This window comes from Columba livia, chromosome 1 (assembly GCF_036013475.1).
Source record: "Columba livia isolate bColLiv1 breed racing homer chromosome 1, bColLiv1.pat.W.v2, whole genome shotgun sequence".
Classification (NCBI taxonomy): Eukaryota; Metazoa; Chordata; class Aves; order Columbiformes; family Columbidae; genus Columba; species Columba livia.
The window spans coordinates 139526953-139545744 of record NC_088602.1 but is presented as its reverse complement, the minus strand read 5'-3'; the positions used below and the strand labels follow the sequence as shown (position 1 = coordinate 139545744).

Genomic DNA, 18792 nt, shown 5'->3' with positions numbered 1-18792 from the left:
CAGTCTGCTTTCCTTTTTGCCTTTTGTTTCACCTCTGAAGAAAAAAGGAAAAGGAAACTACAGTACAACAGTTACATTTCAGCATGAAAAAGTATCTTTCTGATTAGCCATATTTATTAGATCTGAAATTTAGGATTCAATTTATTATAAATGCTATCCTTCAACCACTCAACAAAGTTTAATTTCATTAACACTTGAGTTTCTCTAGAAAGCTTTGATTGCTGAAATGCATCAAATAAAGAGGCAATAAAGAGGCCCCATGGTACTAATACATTTTTTGGCCAGAAACAAATGGTAAATATTTTCAAAGCTATTATCTGTCATGTTGGATCATATGGAGGCTTGGTATTATGAAAGAATTAAAAACAACCTTTGACTTCACTGAGGTTTGGCTAGTTTACAAATACTATGATCTTTATTAAGGATACCAAATAACTTCAGAGAGATGTGCTCTTATCTTGGTTTGGCAAACCTGAAGTGCTTTTAGATCTCTGGTTTGCCTTCCAGCCAAACCTCGCAATGGGTTTTAACGTTGACAATGCTGTGAAATCACTCATGCCTAAAATGCAATAACCGTACTTGAAGCAGTCTCATTAAAAAATAGTTTCCACCATATATTTTTTAATCCTTCCTGTTCCACCTTTGAGAACGTGACATGCCGTATGCAGTATAAGAACCTTTCATATACAAAAACAGGTGGAAAACCTTCTAGGCTGAATGTCCATAATGTGCAAAATCACAGAAATCAGACTTCCTGATACTTTGTTCCCACTATCTTATTTACAGGGGGTTTAGGGTCCATCACAGTACATCACCACATCCGTGCAATCTCTCCATTTAGTGAGAGTGGCTTAGTTTACCCTACCTGTTCCATGACCGCATTATTCAGTTTCAGCCAAGCTTTGATACAGTAGCATATCCATGACACCTGGGCAATTAATTATTGTAACCCTAAGCATTTCTTGGCAAAGAGCCACATTACGGCACACAGCATGATATGGCTCTGTGATTCAATTTAGCATGGAAGAAAAGGTACCTAATCCTGAGGATTTGACATGAAAGCCCTTATATAGCTGCTCAGTCATCACCTAGAGGCGACAGCTCTGCTGGTATTATTAGCAGAACTTCTGTCGAGGGAAGCTTTCTGAATCTTAATGTGTGTTAATCCCTGACCAAATTCTCAAAATAAGGCTGAAATAAGGGGTCACTTCACCACAGATGACCCCTTTAAAAACTAAAAATTAAAGTTTGAGTGGTGGGGTTTTTCTTGTTGTTGTTCATTTGTTTGTCTGGTTTTTGGTTGTGGGGTGTTTTGTTGTTGTTGTTGTTTTGTTTTGTCTTTTAGGTTTTTAAGTGAGCCATGCATATGTGCATGGCACTGGGAAAGATTTACAACATGAGTCTCTTACCTCCTGTCTCCAGTTTTATAGGGTGTATAGGCACTGCTGCAGGAATGAGATACTTGCTATCAACACACAAACTCGGGAACAGCAGCGGAAGCAGCTGAATCAGTCACACAAACATTTCATGCTCAGAAATCCTCAGCAAAGCAGGTCTCTGACTACTCTAAATCATGGCAAAGAACCTCAAAAGGCTGAACTGACGCAGACATCTTTCAGAGGAATTGTTATAGTATGCTTCTTAGTGTACTGGATTCCAAATCTGGCTTTATTTGCTCATTTGTGTAATATCGCAGCACACTGTTTAAAATTAATACCAAAAAATGCATGCTAGGTAGTCTGAACCAAGGATCTTCAGCGGTCCCCTTAGCTGTCCCCTGACTTGGTCCATTTATTTCCCAAGCTGGCAGGTTTTATACTTCATGCTACAGCTCACAAAACATTGCAGAGATGCAGTGTTATTTATATGTCTGCTGGCTTTATGGAAATTGTAACTGAAGGTGGTCTGTATGGATATTTTTGTAATATGTTATACCTTCCTACCTGAGGGGTGAGAAGAACCCAGAATCAAGAAGGAGAGTTTGATTAACCAGATACTTGCAATGTGCTAGAGTGAAATTTGGCATTAGGAAGGTTGAAGGTTGTTCCACTTGAGCACAAGACTCATTCTCACCAGAAAACCACCTTCAGCATTTCTCAGACACAACATGAAAATTCACCTCCTGCTGGAGTTTCTTGTTTGCCTCCAGAAGAGCTTTCCAGCCTGACATTTTTTCTGGAGGGGAGGGAAGCTCTTGAGAGATTTGACTAATGAATAACGCAGTCATCAGCACCCCGAAAAGGCAGGTTCAGGCAATAAATCTAGAATCCCATTTACCACATGGCTTCTGGGCACCCTTGTCTCAAATGCGTAGTTACTGATTTCAATGGGGCAACCTGGCACAGAAAAAAACTCAAAAAATATTCTTTGCTGAGGGGCTTCTCTTGTGGAAGGGACAAACCTAGATGAAAACAGAACAAAGATACTGAAAGAGATTGTGCCTTTTTTTAATATAAGGCTGGAAGAGCCTGTCGAAAAACCTGCTGAATTATGTCCCTGCTCTGTGTGCTCACAGTGAATGACCGGACAGCATCGGTTTTGTATTGCCAGACACCATTGTCGTTTCATGCTAATGACATTATAGTCATGACAAAAGGTGGCTATTGTTGCTTACTTTCTAGTAAGAGCATCCACAAGGGGAGATAACTATGTGCTGAAATCCTCACCCCTGTGAACAGCAGAGCTCTCCTGGACACCCTGGCTCTGCCTGCACCTTGCCTCCATTTCCCCACAGAAAAGCAATTGTAGGTGAACTGCTTACTTTCAGCATTGCAGCTGTGCCAGGAAGCCCAAATCAGTCCGGGGATCTCATTATGCTAAACACCGTAACAAATGCATGGCAAGAGCCAGCCAGCCTCTGGCCCAAAGATAAACAGTCAGGAGCAACAGAGGATAAGGGAGAAGCAGAGAGGAATATGAAGGTACTTGCCCAGCACTGCAGAGTGGGTCCAGGGACAAAGTTCAGAACCAAATCTTTCGCAATCCAGTGACTCTGAATTTAATGTCAGACCATACAAACATTTGCGTGGCGGACTGTGAAAAGACTTTGCCACACTGGGAATGGCCAAACTACTTATGAGATATAGAACTACTACTCCTGAGCTAAGGACAGGTTTCTCAAAAAGTCAAATAAACCTCTCCTCTCCTTCTCCTGCCCCAGACAAGCTGGGATCCCACAAACACACTTTCTATTGCTGTTTGTTTGGGGTTTTTTTTAACTTTCTGATCCTTTTTTTGAAAGTCTTCCTCAAGCCTCTAGAACATAATAAATAATCATGATACTATAGCAGAAATTAGACTACTATAAAATCCAGCGTTGTGCTACCAGTAGTTGAGACACTTTCTATAACGGTTCAAACGTAACATAATGAACTATCACATGTGTAAAAGAGGCTGGAAATTCAGGACAGGGATAGCAGTGAAATCCTTGCAAGTAACAATGGACAGCAGTAGTACATATCTGTAAAATTATAAGCAACTATTCATATCAGTGTATTCAAGCACCAGCACGACACCACTGAGAAGCTCTGTAAGTACAAGTGAATTTTTTATAATCGTGTTGGCTTTGCATGCTTTTGATAAGAACAGTACCATTCTGCTTAATAGGCAAGAATATATGCTTAGGTTAGTATCAAATGCGATATGGCAGATTTCAGCCTATCAAAACTACTTTTACCTTTATTATGAAATTTTTAAATGTTTCTGAAGTTTAGCAGACTCCAAAGTTGTATTACAGTCACCTAAGGAAATGAATGCATAGCTGAGGGGGGAAATGTTTTATAGTATCTGATAATACCTTAGGCATTGATAGGACATTTTTGTACAGGTTGAAAATGCATTCTTCATTTTTCACTGACAGCTGGTTAAAGGAGGAATGCAGTGAAAAGTCTATAAAAGCTTTTTTTTTTTTTAAAAAAAAAAAAAAAGAATGAACAACCTGAATAGGTCTACACTTCTGGTTTTCTCTCATCCATGCTAATAAGTGATGTTCAGTTGTTAACAGTATTTTTTGGCTTCAGTGCCAGCTTGGCCTGTAACCACACCAGGCAACAGAGAGTCCTACAGCACTTCTTGAACCTGAAAAGAATGAGGTTTCACATGTCTTTTTAATATAATTTTTACACAATTCTTTTTCTTCAGCTTGCAGGAAGTCTACCCACTGTCACTCCAGCAGGCTGGTTTTTGTTCCTTCTCTTCCACTGGAAGATACCTTCTGTAGGTCAGCATAGGTAGTTTTGGAGTCTGCTGTTACTACTTTTGTCTCCTCCCTGCCTGATACTGCTGATCATTGATTCCTATTTGATATATTTTCTTTCCTTGATTTTGCAATACTGTTCTTACCTCTTTCTTCTCACACCTTTGTGGCTCCTCTTCTTACAACCCCTATGGGAGACCATGTTTTTTCTTTTTCTAACATTCTCTGGGGCAGCTCTTTCCTCTGTTTGTAGCTTTATCTTCTTCCTGATAACCTGCTCCTGCACACTTAACAAATCACAAAACAGCCTGACCAATCCTACATACTTCTCAGCTTCACTAACATCTTCTTGATGTCCCAGTGTCAACTTGATGGGGTAACAGCTAAAACTGATGACCCGAGTCTCCTCAGACCACAGTTCTCCATCAGTATTGAAATCCTCACTTTTCTTCTGTAATTCCATCTCTAACAGCTGCTCCCACTCTCTAAATCTTTACCAAAAGAAACCTGTAGCTTTTCGCTTTTATTTAGTGTTAGTGCTTTTGAGACCATCTTATTCCTTTCCATTCACACCAACACAGTTTAGATGCAGCTCCTTCTTAAGGTATCATCTTTCTTCTTGTTTGTGACAATCTAGCGAAAAACTGTTTTACTAATTACAGACTTCCTGCAACAGCATCTTCACTGATCTGTCCTTTCTTCCCTTCTTTTCCCAGTGCTCCCTCTTTCTTTGAATTCCTCCATTGGTTTCCTCTGCTCTGACACCAGGTCAAGGTTTATTATACTCAGCTCTATCAGTAACATTGGTAACTATTTTCCTGTTTTTTCCATATGCTTTTATTCATTCCATCTCTCTCTGAGCTAGTCCTTGTTTTGTTAATTTGTTTCGTAGATAAAAGATAGGTGGTGATCTAATTTCCATTAGCAGATAAAATAGCTTTGATACTCTGGTCATCTCTTCTGAAATATCACAGCAGAATGAAACATGCTTATTATTCCTTTTACTCATGCATCTATGATTTATTATCAGAGTGAATATATTCTTTTCTCTACAATACAGGCAGCAAAAAAAAGATTAAAAAATAGGCTACGCAGATTCAAGAGGCATACGTCCATCAGCTGTCACCAAGCATGATGGTCCAGGTGTGCCTTTCCAGAAGCATATACACCGATGATTGCAGCAAGTTGGAACATTGTATTTGGAGAAAGATTCCTGCATACCTGTCTGGTACTGGCCCATATATTGTCCACTCGTTTCTGGGCTAGTTGGACATTTGCTCTGCTCGAGTGCCTTTGTTATATCTCCACAGTTCCTATTTTCCTATACTTTAATGGGATAACCAATAATTCTGATGTCATCTATGCCTTTTGTCTTTTTCCATGCTTATACAAACCCTTCCCCTTTCTTTACAGGAAGGACTCACTTTGTGAACTCCTGTGGACTAGGATCCCATCTTATTTATGTGTCTTGAAAACTTCCCAGTACTTTTATGGGAACACCTACCATTCTGATTATTAATAAAAAGAAAAATGATATTATGATGAGAGCAGCAGAACCGCTGCTGGCAGAATTATTTGCAATCCTAATTTCACACATACAACAAGATGTCCTGAACCACTGCCCCTCCAGGTAGTATCAGCTGAGGTTTTGCTTTGTTTTTCCTTTTCCAATTCTGCTGCAGGCAGTTTACTTTGCAGCTTCCATCCATTAATCTCAAAGTATTTTTACATAGAGGAATTAATTAAGACTCTTTCATACAAGAATTAATTAAGAACAGTAGTAGACATGTTTTATCATCTCCATGTTGCACATGGAGATGCACATGGGGGAACTGAGGTGAAGAAACAGTTGCCCAGTTCTTTTGCAGAGCTGAGAATGTACTTAGGCGTATATCATATCCTCTCAGCCTGATGTATAAGAATATCCTTTGTCTCCTAACTTTGTGGGGCAGATATCCAGTTTACCAAGTAAAATACCATTGACCTGCAGTCCTATTATTCAAAATGGAAATGCTTCCCTCAGTCGAATACCTTGGCCAGTTAAATTTCTAAACACATCCTTCTTTCTTACTTTAGACAGAAAGAAGAACATAGCACGTAAAGCAAACTACTGTAACTGCTGTGGGATCTGATAACATTTATACTCTTTTAAAGAATCAACCCAATCCCTGAAATCTGTAATCTTATCATCCTGCTGTAACAGACTCTCCCTCTTTCTCAGCATTTACATGTATACTTCTGTTTGATAAAGAAAGAAATATAAACCTAATGACTTATGATTTTTATCTACAGTTCATGCAACCTTCACACAGCTGACGCTGCACTTTCATGCTTCTGAAATGCAACAGTGCCACCTTCAGATCATCCTAAATACGACCTTTTTCACAAAACAGCATGGAAGAAGCACAGCAGCGGGTTTTCTTTTCATCCAGACACGTCCTGCTAGAAAGCCCAGAAGCACATGCATAAACCTGAGCAGAACCTGCACATTCACATACTGAAGCACAAATGCTTGTTGGGAACACTGTTTCTTAATTTTCACAAATAAACATTACTAAAGAGCAATCAAATACCACTTCTGAATACCCGTCATGTTAATTCTCTAAGCATGAGAATCGCAGCGTATGTGCCTCTGCACTACCAACTCACATTGGGCAAAGCAGCCCATCAGCTGGGACCTGCTCCTGCTCTGCCACTTTCATCTCATTTGCCAGCTATGCCTGGGATGTTGAGTCCCACAGCAAGAGCCAAGCTACAGTACACACTAGACCTATATATCTGTATGCATGTGTGTATATATCCTAGATAAATACACACATTACATACTGGATATAGTATGTATTATATCCTCCAAAAGGGCCCTGCTCTGAAAGAAACCTACCAGATAATATGACCCCAGGTTGTGCTGCAGCCCCTCCCTGACATATGATGAGATGCAGGTCTAGCGCATGACCCATATACACAGGTATACCTCATGCTGTGTCTCTTCCCTGCCAAATTGAGACTGTAAATCAAATATCTATGTTCTATACTCAAGAGAGGTATCTATTTAAAACTGAACCAGCCTGTCATTAAATATTAAAACAGGTAGCAGTTTCAGTAAATCCAGTCCTGCTTTAAAATTTTGATTATTATCCAGAAATTGGTGCAACGCTGTTTAAACAAGAAAGAACAGTTAATTAAGCTTACAGTCTCTTTGCAGATGTACTACATATTTTATATTTGGCTTTGTTATAGTGGGAAAACCTCATCATTTTAAAGTTAAGCCATTTGCATTTCTAATTAGAGCCAGTTCTGAAAAAAAAAAGTTAAAATACTTCTCAAATTAAAGTTTAGGCTTCTGGTATTTTGAATAAAAAATATCTGCGATATTAGTTCAAATTACACATATGGAACTAGAGAATATTAGATCAATACAGGCTTGAAAATCAAGGTAGAAATTAATTACTTGACTTAATTTCTTCGACCTTGTTCTACAAGACTATTGAGAGAAGCAAGTAAGCAGAAAACGCTCTACTCACCCACTGTCATACCATCCATGTAACGCTTGATGATATCAAAGGAATCTCTTAAATTTCCTTCTGTTATATCAAATATTATATCCGCCTGGTTGGCTGGATATGTAGGTGTGATGGCACGAAGAAAAATAATCTCTGCAAACAAAGAGTATCATAGAATATACTGAGAAGTATTTGAAAACAATACTGAAGAACCCAACAGAATTTGATCCAAAATGGCTTGACCTCAAAGCCGGTGGAGAACACCTCCCCACCCCCAGTTTGTCCTTTAAAACGGAAAGAAAGAGCACCTGGGGGAAGGGAGGATTTGAATAGATTTATTTTCTCCTCCTGCACCATCCAAGAAGCCCTGAAGGCAAAACACTATTACTTTGAGACTCCAGAAAGACCACTCTTATAAACCAGTAGGACTTCCAGCAAATATCACAAAGAGGACAACACTGAGGATCCACGGGCTGGGCAGTGAAGGGGGACCAAACGGACGATCCCCTGAACTCCGATTCCCTTAGGCAGTTACACAAAGTATTGCCATTACAAATTACAGAGTCCTTTTGTGCACTGGAGAGGTTCTTTAGGTTTTTAAAAAATAAATAAATAAATAAAATTGAAACTATTTTTCAAGCCTCTTGTGAGGGAGGTAACTATTATTATTCTCATTATTATCTTCACTCTACAGATCGTGAAACTAAGCCATGGGGCTGTAAGGATTCACCCAAGGCCATGCACTGGATTACAGCTTAGGTAGTACTTGGGCTTCGGTAGTACTCTCAGACTGCTAGGTCTCATCTCGTGTTATTAAATCATGAGGATGGACTAATGAGGGAACGGTTTGGGAAGGATTCTGGGCCAAACTCTTAGCTCTGCTGCCAGTACACCTGGTGAAGCTGAAGGAGTGTGTATGGGAGCAGAAGTGGCTATGGGGCATTCCCCTGTTTACTGTGAAGTGGGGCCAGCCAAGGCCTGAAACAGGCCTGACATGACCTACAGCAGCTCTTCTCAGCTAAGTTATTGGTGGTGGTTAAATTTTTCCTATATGAACAAGGATTGGGACGTCTCTTGCCCTACTCCCTCTGCCTGGCACAGAAGTAAAGAATCAGCTTTGGCTTTCATTTAGGACAACTTCCTGAGGTAGTAAGGCTGAGAGAGTCTGGGTGCATCAGAAACAGGGAGTGAAGTTCTTTAAAACCCCCCCCAAAGTGATCTTCCTTTCCTCTCTCCCCTTCTTCTCTCTCTGTGTCTGTGCCACACAGTGGCTCATCCTACAGAGGAGCAGGGCTGATGGCTGTCATCCCCCCTAGGGATGTGAACACAATTCCCAGGGAAGCGCTCAGAAAATGAATGCAAATGCCAAGGAGCAAGAATTAGCTCTTTATCTGTAAGTTTATACAGGAACTAAGCAAAGGGAGTGCTACCCTTACAGAGCTGCAGTACTTGAAAACTCACAGGTACTGCAGAGGCTGAAGAAACTAAAAAAAAAATATACCAGTGCCCATGAGAATGCAGCATCTGGGGCTGGAAAACTCATTTTGGATACCTGGACATCTACTTAATCTGATGCTTTTTGAAAATCTTAGCTTAAAAACTTCCTGTCCAGTCCTTGGAATTTCCCTTCCTTTATCCTATATTTTAAAAAACAACATTTATTTTTTTCATAGGTCAAAAATCAGTAAATCACAATACTGGATAGTATGGTCAATATAATGTATTTTATTATTAATGTTTTCATGTAGATAAAGGCTATATTTTTGGACCAAGCCACCTGTCAATAGCAAGCAAAAGACCACAAAGAGATGAGAGAAATATAATGAGCACCTACTTCCTATGGCAAAATCTGCAAAAACGGAAGAAAAAAGTCATGAGGCACATGCCTATTATGTGACTAAATGTGGTAAATGGGAATTTAGACTCAATATTTCCTTACACAGGGAAGCTGTATGAGTTAGAGACCAGAATGACTTTCTTTGCCCCATAAAATTAAAACTCCTGGATATCGAAGGTTTTAATTAAATGAATAGTACACTATAATTTGGAACTGTGCAAACATTTTACTGCACCGGTAGCTAGTCTGGCTTTAGGCAAGGATTTCCGGTGGAGGTTTTATATGTTGTAGTCTATTAAATGGAACAAGGAACAAGCCACTTACCTTCAGGTCTTGTAAATTCTCTGAACGTGGGCAGTGAAATGACAGTGTGGGAAATTGTGTGGACTGGATCCAACACACAGTTGACATCATTTGGTCGACAAGACTTAATGCAGCGGATAGTATCTGTCTTTTCAAGTCTGACACTAAGAGAAATGAGAGATGCATATATTTCCTGAAAATCAATTACTTTGTGTTTTGCAATCTGGAGAGCTAGAAACTATAATCGGTAGAAGTGTTTGTTCTTCACCTCAAAAACTTAGACAAATGCAGATCATCAGAACTGCTGGACCACTGAAAAATTTGGCTTGTTAATTTGTCAGTCAACTGCCCGCCACTCCCCACCTCCCAGCCTAGTTCTTCAAGCCAGGCTCGTAAAACCAGGGAGAACTGCAATGCATAGGATGCCATGTAAAGTCTCTTTCCAAGCACAAACAGGACAAAACAACTAGGCCCGGATCCTCAGCTGCAACGCCCTGGTGTGGTCCCACCAGTTTCAGTGGAGCTACGCTTATTTGCACAAGTCTTTTTTACTCCACGCAATATCAGTCATAGAAAGCTGAAACAATTGTTTCTATTCTGGAAATCTGACAAGAAATATCTGAAGGGCCAACTTTATTTCATGATTTTCATGATTTCGTGCAGCAAGAGCCAGAAAAGCCTCTCTAAAGTCTTTTTTTTTTCCCACACACCCCCTTCCTATCTAAGGAGGAAGAGGAGAGAGGAGTGGAGGAATGGAAACTGGGGGAGGAAAAAAAGTTAACCACGTTATTTGAAACCTCAAAGATTGAATTCTGGGTTTAGGGAAATGGTAAGGGTCATTTCATATTCCATCTCAACCAGCTGCTCATTCGTCCTTGAAAGTCTATTAAAAGTTAAATGACTTCTTCTCACCCTTGTCCACTAGAGTGAATTTAAAGTCACTTACAGTTCAAGAACTTCACACAATACCCAGTCTGTATTCATGAGAGATGAAAGGGCTATGCTGGGACTTACATTGTGACTAAGCCCCACAAATGATCTCAACTTTGACCTGCCCATTTCTTCATATTTCTAAGTGGAAAAAAAAAAAAAAGAAAAGACTGCAATGTTGGGGAGCGGGGGGGAAGGGGAAGAGAGAGAGTGGAATTAAAAAGATTAAAAGGAAGAAAAATTCACTGAGTAAAAGTGGAACAAAAATGGAAGCTTTAGTCTGTCAAATACCTCTAGAAACAAATGGTTCTTGCTCTTTTCAAAATGTGTTACCCAAGTCCACACCTACAAGCCATCTTTTTTCAGATGTTCAAAGGGACTTTATGGCTCTATTAATAATAAATACATCAGTAACTTCTTATTATATGCTACCCACATTTGCTCATCAAAGACAACAAAGCCAAACATGCTGATATTGCATGAAGCTAAAATAAAGATAAAAGAGAAAACATGAATCAACATTAAGGAAATCATGCTTCAACAGATGTGAACTGGCGTAGTCCACGGGAAGGCAATGAAGCTGAGTTAATTTACACCAGCTGAGTCTGGCTTGTTATTCTCACTCTGTAGTTGATGTTTTGAGACTGGCCAAGAGATAGAGGCCAGGAGAGACCTTTTGCTTCCTACCATTATCTGGGTACAAAATGTCACCTTTTCTTAGACATCTCACAGGGAATAGAATGGGCTTTCTGCTGAAATGACTCATGCTGGTCATTTTAGAAGAAATTAATTCTGGATATATGGACATAATAGTCTGACCTATGATAATAGATTCCATCCCCTTATTTTAAATCTCAGCTGCCAAATTAAGAAAGGACTCCTATCTAGCTGACCATCGCATCTGTGAAATAAGGATCAGCTAAATTACATAGTCTAGTTCTAGTGTAAAACAGTCTATTTCATAATATGTAACACATAGAAATGAGGCAAAATGTATGTAATTTGTGTTCGTTTCCTTCTCTCCCTTTTTTCTTCCTTACTGTGTATAGCGGAGTTTAGTAGACGTTTACATCTATAATATACAGCCATACAAACAAATACTGCATCTTTCCTTAAGATCCTGCAGAGCTGGGGTCACAACAGCCAAGTCAGACTGGTTTTACTTCCAATAAAGTGTTTACAAATTCTGAAAAAGCTTTTCTCCTTGTGTTATATAACACATAAATAATAACTATGGTATCATCTATAGGCTTTAGGAACACCAATAGATGGTAGCTTGCATAACTCATTTTGGGACATTATTACTAATGAAGTACTGATACAATACATACAGCATCCTAAATTTTCACAGCTGTATTTAGACAATAGAATTTTTACACAAAAACATTGTGGTGGTAATGGCTGAACCATTCAGTACTGGTCTGCCTTTGCTCTTTCTTGGGAAGGAAAGGGAGATTTACTCTCAACTTCAGCTGGAACAACATTGACATATGCAAACATTTCTGAAATTCTCATCCAATAAAGCCATGAATTTGTTTAAGATTAAGTCCTAAGTAAGAGTTATATTCATAATTCTCACTTCTGATTCACTGGAGCAAAGCATTCTGACATGAATTAGGTATCCTGCACACAGAAATGGAGGATCACAGTGATCACAAGTGATTTGTGTTAGTTCCTAGCTAAAACTAGTTTCTAGGTCCATCCAGCCTGTACCTATACATGTGACAGATAAACATTTGTGTCAGTTCTATTTCTTTGCACCGTTTCTCTCTCTTCTTCAAAATCCCATAACCTTTTTAAATTTTTTCATCCTCTATCCACACTCCTAAACTTGAGTTTGTGCTTTCTTTTGCCCCCGCCTAAGTATTAATTCTCTGATCCCCTTTCTTTTGATATCCCTCCTAATTGTTCTCCCATTGCTTCGACAGCACATATTCACACATCTTCTGGAACAATTTCTTTGACAACTAGCATCTATTTCAAATCCTGATATTTGCCACTAATGATGTGCTCTGACCTCAAAATGCTTTTTATTTTATGCTTACACATCATCTTTGTATTTGAACTTCTGATTAGCTGACATTTTCCTTTTTGCTTATGTGCTCCTATAGTGGGGACTGTGACTGACAAAAGTTTCTTTCTAAGTGCAGTGAACTTGCTTTATTCAAATCTTTCCTTCGATTTTACCCTAACAAAAATTGAAGCTTTGCAGCTGGTACCTCCTCCAGGCCTTTTTAATTTAAAAGAGAAAAAAGTTACAAAACAGCTCAGTTGCTCTGATTATTCTGGAAATAATCTTTCCTGGATATATTTTATTCGTTCTTCTTGGGTCCTTTTCATGTACTCTGTTGGATTCAATTAGTAAGTTCCGTGGACCAGGAGCTGTCGTTTCATTTTCATTTGGAAAAAAACATGTGCATAAATGGTGCTAAATAATTGGATACATGTTCTCGAATGTTCCAGCTACACTGCAGCATTAAAGTATCTGAGCTCCACGTTCTTGAATTACTTGCTGAATGAAATTGATGTGGTAGCATTTTACAATACTGAGGGCCAAATTCTCACATTCCCTTCTTTTCCTGCCAAAAAAGTATATATTAATGCTTGCAAAAAATGAATTTTATTTTTGAATCTTTATCCTACTTAATTACGGCCTCATAATGAACTGGTAGCCAGAGGGCGTTTATATACAAGCATCTTCTATGGAGGTAAGAAACCCCATTAGCTCAAGTAGCACGGGCTTGTGCTTTCAATATTTAAAGCTGGGGCTCTATCCCCACTGGCAACTTCTGGCAGCTTTTATAAGTACATGTCAACAGACTTATTAAACATTGGCATTCCTCCTGAGACTTGAACTCCTGTCAGCCAGCTGGGGTAAACTCTGCCTTAGGGACCATGTAATGCTCTGGCAGTGCTGTGATCGTGCCCCAATCCCATCCTTGGCTGATGATGAGCCTGAGAGCCCGCAGCTGATACAGCTAATAGAGTAATTCCTGGTGTTCAAGTGATTAAGGCTTGTGATCTTGGTTTATAAGGTTCCCAGATTTTAACCTTGTACCTTGCCTGTGCTGTCTGTATTTATACAGTGAGGCATTTTTTTTATATGCATATTCACATGAATTATTCCTTATTTATCTGTGGACTGACTATTCTGCCTATATACTGGACAGCAGAGGTATCTGAGCCCAGGATGGTGTAAAAGAACATTCATTTTGAGATCACAACCCTGGGACTGAGATTTTAATATTTATCAGTACAAGGACTGAAGAATAAAATAAATCCTCTTCCAGCTCAGAAAACAAAAGAATTCCAAAGAAATTCCAGTTGTATTGTCTACATTGTCCTTGATTGCACAGAAGTAAAAGAAGGAAGTCATAGAAGGAAGAAAGATTTGGATATTGGAATTCTGGCTGACCTTTCAGGGCTGCCAGGGTTTGGTTGGGTTTTTTTTTTGGTGGTGGCGGGTAAAGTCTTTACAGTTAAAAATTTATCACTTTTGATATTGAAGTTGGAGAGACAAAAGTGTCATGAGACTAATTAAATATCTTTTTCAATATATTTTCAAGTTCCTGTAGGCACATCTCAGGATATAGCCTGTGAAATAAACAGGAGCTCTCTGCTACTAGCTCAGTGCTGTTCGGAAGTTCGTTGCTGTTTTCCCATCATTAATTTTTCAACTCAGTGGAAATTCCACAGAAAAGAAGATGAAAAATCTCTAAAATAAATGTTCTTTAGAACAGATTCTCTTTTGTACCATCCTTAAATGTTAGAACTGTGAGCTGCAACTGGTGAAAATCAGCAGAAGCTCACTGGCTGCAACAGAGCAATGATAACTAGTGCAGCTTGGGAACCTGGCTCCAGACTTTCAAAGTGACTTGTGTGCCAGGGCACCTCTGAGGTCATAAGGGCCTAAGTTACGCACAGTATTTGCCCCCTAAATGATAAAACTCTCTAAAGATGTCTCAGTTGAGATAGATCAAATTATGTACCTATTTTGTTTTGAAAATTTAGGTCTAAACATATGCAGCTGTGTTATCCTCCAACGAGACCAACTCCACTACTGTGTGAAATAAGTTAATAGTTTTCAGTGCTCGGTATATTCAGATAATAAGCTCTTGGACACCAATTTCTACTTTTTATAATGATGCAGAGTACACATAAGAATCTCCCCAAATTGAGACCTTCAATGATAGGGAAAAGCGAAGAAGTGTAATGATGATGGCAAATAAAATACAAGTGCAGCATGCAACAGATGAACTAAAACTTTATTAAAATTGGGGGGAAAAAAGCTACTCTTAGAAGAGAAGAAGTAGCCAATGATGCCTGTAAGTCGGGGATCAAAGCTGTGCAGAGACAAAGATTAAAAGTTTGGCAATAAACGTGTTGACAGTTCCATGGCGGGAAAGTTGCATTTGAATTGTCAGAAGAAGGTCTCTGGGCTCTGTGATTTGCCGCTGCATGACCACAATGCCACTGTGGTTGTTCACTTTTTTTGTGGTGAAAAAACCCTCCTCGTTCCCGCTGATGATGGACAGCAGAATTTTATCCCCAGGGACAGCATTGGAAGGGCCCATGCGGAAAATGTCGGTGGGTACTTGAATGTTGGTAGGAAAAGAGAGGTGATAGTAGGTTATTCTCAGAGGCAGGCTCTGGCACTCCTTATTTTCATTACAAGGCAAGCGCTCACAGCGACTGCAAGAAAAGTGAGAACACAAGACAAGAGGAAGATTAGCGTACATTTAGCAAGCGTGACAGGAGAGCAAGGGCAGTGGGGTTGGGAAAAGATATGCTGACTTGTATACTATATCCATTCTTCCGCCTGGCACCTCAGTCATATTGCACATGGACATTTATTAAACAAGGATGAACTTGTCTATAGCTGGTGCTTTTGGAGAAGTGTTGCCATTTTCAGAAGTGTTGCCCTTTCTTGCAGGCATAGATGGTGCTTTGCCCATCCCTCCTCCCCCCTTTTCTTCTTTTGTTGACTGGACATATTTTAAATAAAATAGGAGATCCTAAGTGGTCAGTGAGTTGACTGTGTCCTACTTGTGATATCTGGCTGGATTTTAAGACTGAGCAAAGTATTCTGAAAACCACAAATGTATAAGGAGTTGGTCTTCCTGAGAGAGAAGAGGCACTCTAGATACTGCGCTGTGCATGTTCATCGTCTGACACCATACAGAGGAACGTAAAACTTATTTCCAACACTGCCTATATGTTAAGGTTTATTTGCTTTGAAGACAAACCTTCCTCCCGGTCTGGCACAGTATTTTTCTGTGCCACCAGGAGAACCAGCCTGAGTCAGTCTAACACACATCCAGGGAAGCACTGAAAACAAGATCCAATGGCCTGATGTCTCCAGTATGTGCCCTACACATTCAGTCCATTCTTCTGCAGCGTTGAGTTGTAGGAATGATGCTGGTGAGTGAGAAAGTTGCTCTTTCCTTCCCTTATCACTGGGCACTGCATTATAGCAACAAATCCGGGGAACTAGAAAGAGATCACCTATACAGGCTTAAAGGGAACAATGAACATTGTCACTAGAAATCATCATCTGCTTGGAGGGAGCAATCTTGGCTTCTATCAAGAATAGTGTGGCCAGCAGGACTAAAGAAGTGATTTGTGCCACTGCACTCAGCACCAGTGAGGCTGCACCTTGAATTCTGTGCTCAGTTTTGGGCTCCTCATCATAAGAAGGACATTGAGATACCAGAGAGAGTGCAGAGGAGGGTGAGGAAGCTGGTGAGGGGCCTGGAGCACAAGTCTGATGAGGAGCAGCTGAGGGAACTGGGGCTGTTCAGCCTGGAGAAAAGGAGGCTGAGGGGAGACCTTATCACTGTCTACGACTCCCTGAAAGGAGGTTGTAGCATGGAGGGTGTTGGTCTCTTCTCTCAAGTAGCAAGTGATAGGACAAGAGGAAATGGCTTCAAGTTGTACCAGTGGAGGTTTAGATTGGATATTAGGAAAAAATTCTTCCCGGAAAGGGTTGTCAGGCACTGGAACAGGCTGCCCAGGGAAGTGGTGGAGTCACCATCCCTGGAGGTGTTTAAACGGTGTTTAGACAAGGTTCTGAGGTACATGGTTTAGTGCTAGAGTTAGGTTATGGTTGCACTTGATAATCCTGAGGGTCTCTTCTGCTGGAAATGATTCTGTGATTCTCCCTGTCTGTTACTGAGAAAAGTGAAGTTTTTCCTGTAAAATATGTCACAGACAGGTATGGGCATTAAAGTCACTGTTATTAAAGAATGCTGTAGTCTACCACCACATTAATGAAGATCTGACATGTCATGATATGTGGTGGGTTTGAGAAGTGTTTAAAGAATTGCATACAAGGCAAGTTTATATGAATTTCAGATTAAAGATATGCCCAAATCACTACGTTCAAGTTGGTATCTGAAGATCTTCCACTTGCATGGAAGCAGAGGTAGACCTGACGATCTCAGCTGGATATTGACTTTGCAAAGTTTGGGGGTGATCAGGTTGCATATTTAGCTCCAAACTTGCCTCATGCACAAGTATGAATTAACTGATACAACCACATACAAGAGTCTCTCCACTGAAAAGCAATATTCAGTGCACAGGCTGAGGTCTTGCAATCTAAACTATTTATTCATTTCTTTACTATGAAAAGTGCCAACATGAAAGCAAGGTTTGCATCTTACTACCTCAAGGAAATCTGAGGCCCATTTCATTTATATTATTTTGACATATAGAACTGAGCTCCTATCAGCAGTATCTGGTATCAACAGAACTGTGGCTCATAAGCAAGCACAACCTCATTGCCAGTGCATGGTGACCTGAATTCAGGAACTTCTCATTATATGCAAAAGAAGCATTTTCAGAAAGAGTAGTTAAAAGCACCGTCAGTACTTCAGTTAATGTGTTCTATATTTTCTTTTAATACCACTTGCAAATGAAAGTACAAAGCAATTCTTTGAAGACTTAACTGCATTCTTAATTTTATTCATGTGTGTAAAGAGCATACACAAGTCTTCACAGGATGGCCGGCTAATTAGGTGTGGATACTCTTGGAATATTTTCAGGCATAGTGAGTTCTGCATTCTTTTCTGAAATGTCATCAATAACTCCACTAAGAATAATTACTTGGTTTTGTTGAAAACATGAGGCTACTTGGTTTTGCTGAAATCATGAAGCAAGTCGAGGCAGTTAATTTCTTAGTTGGAAGTGTTTTCTTCATGTAAATATTTTTGGAAGCACTTACATGCTCTTAAAGGTGCCATTATTTATTCTTTTATAAAAATAAAATGCATTTTATAATAACAGCCAGAATGTTAGGAGAACAAAAAAACCAAAGCTCACAGCTTCCTAAGATTTAAAAAAGGACATTCTGCTGATTCAGAATGTTATTTGTGGAGACAGATGTGCCTGTGGCTAGGAGTTAGAATTATTCAAAATTCATCACCTTTTATCTTAGTCTTTGGTGGTGCACACTACACACTTCACTATAGGTTTAGTTAATGTGCACTAATTGTTCCATCAAATAACCGCAAAGGAGAGATAGTGAATATTATTGCCTTCAAGAACCAGAGTTCACCCTGGGGTCACACACCACAAAGGCAAGAAGCAATGAGTCTTTAAATCCCAGTGTACTCTCTAGACCTTATTTAAACGTTTCCCTTCACTGTGCAAAAGAAAAATCAAATGGTGGGGCAAATCCAACAGCCCACTGCTAGTGAGTGAGCAGCCCAAGACCTCAGGTGCTGCTCCAGCTCCGTTGGATCTCAGGAGGGATGAGCTGGTCGTACAGCCACCGCATCCTGCCACCACGCCGTGTCGCTGTGGGAGAGAGCACAGGGGACCCAACCAGAGAAGGGGAGGGCTGAGGAAGCAGCACAATGCCACCAGAAAAACCCAGCACAGAGCCCAAGTGAAACATGCATCACTTTGCAGTGAGGTGCTTTTAAATACATCTTTGCAAACCTCTGCAATTAGACTCACAGGCTCAAAAAATAAGCATGTAGTGCTGCTAAATGCTTACTTCTGAATTCACTCCTGATTATTTTAGC

General features: G+C 39.9%; 1 protein-coding gene across 2 annotated transcripts in view; it reads right to left on the bottom strand.

The window, feature by feature from the left end:
- Positions 1-18792, bottom strand: part of FBLN1 (fibulin 1) — an 83347-nt gene that overhangs the window by 14103 nt on the left and 50452 nt on the right. Inside the window, exons 15-16 of one of the 2 annotated variants that reach the window (XM_065033215.1) lie at positions 9857-9999; positions 7717-7848 (exon numbers count right to left, since the gene is read on the bottom strand). In XM_065033215.1, the coding sequence (XP_064889287.1) occupies positions 7717-7848; positions 9857-9999 (275 nt within the window). Of the gene's footprint in view, positions 1-7716; positions 7849-9856; positions 10000-15013; positions 15458-18792 lie in introns of those variants that run through there. The other variant, XM_065033224.1, reaches the window with a different exon arrangement.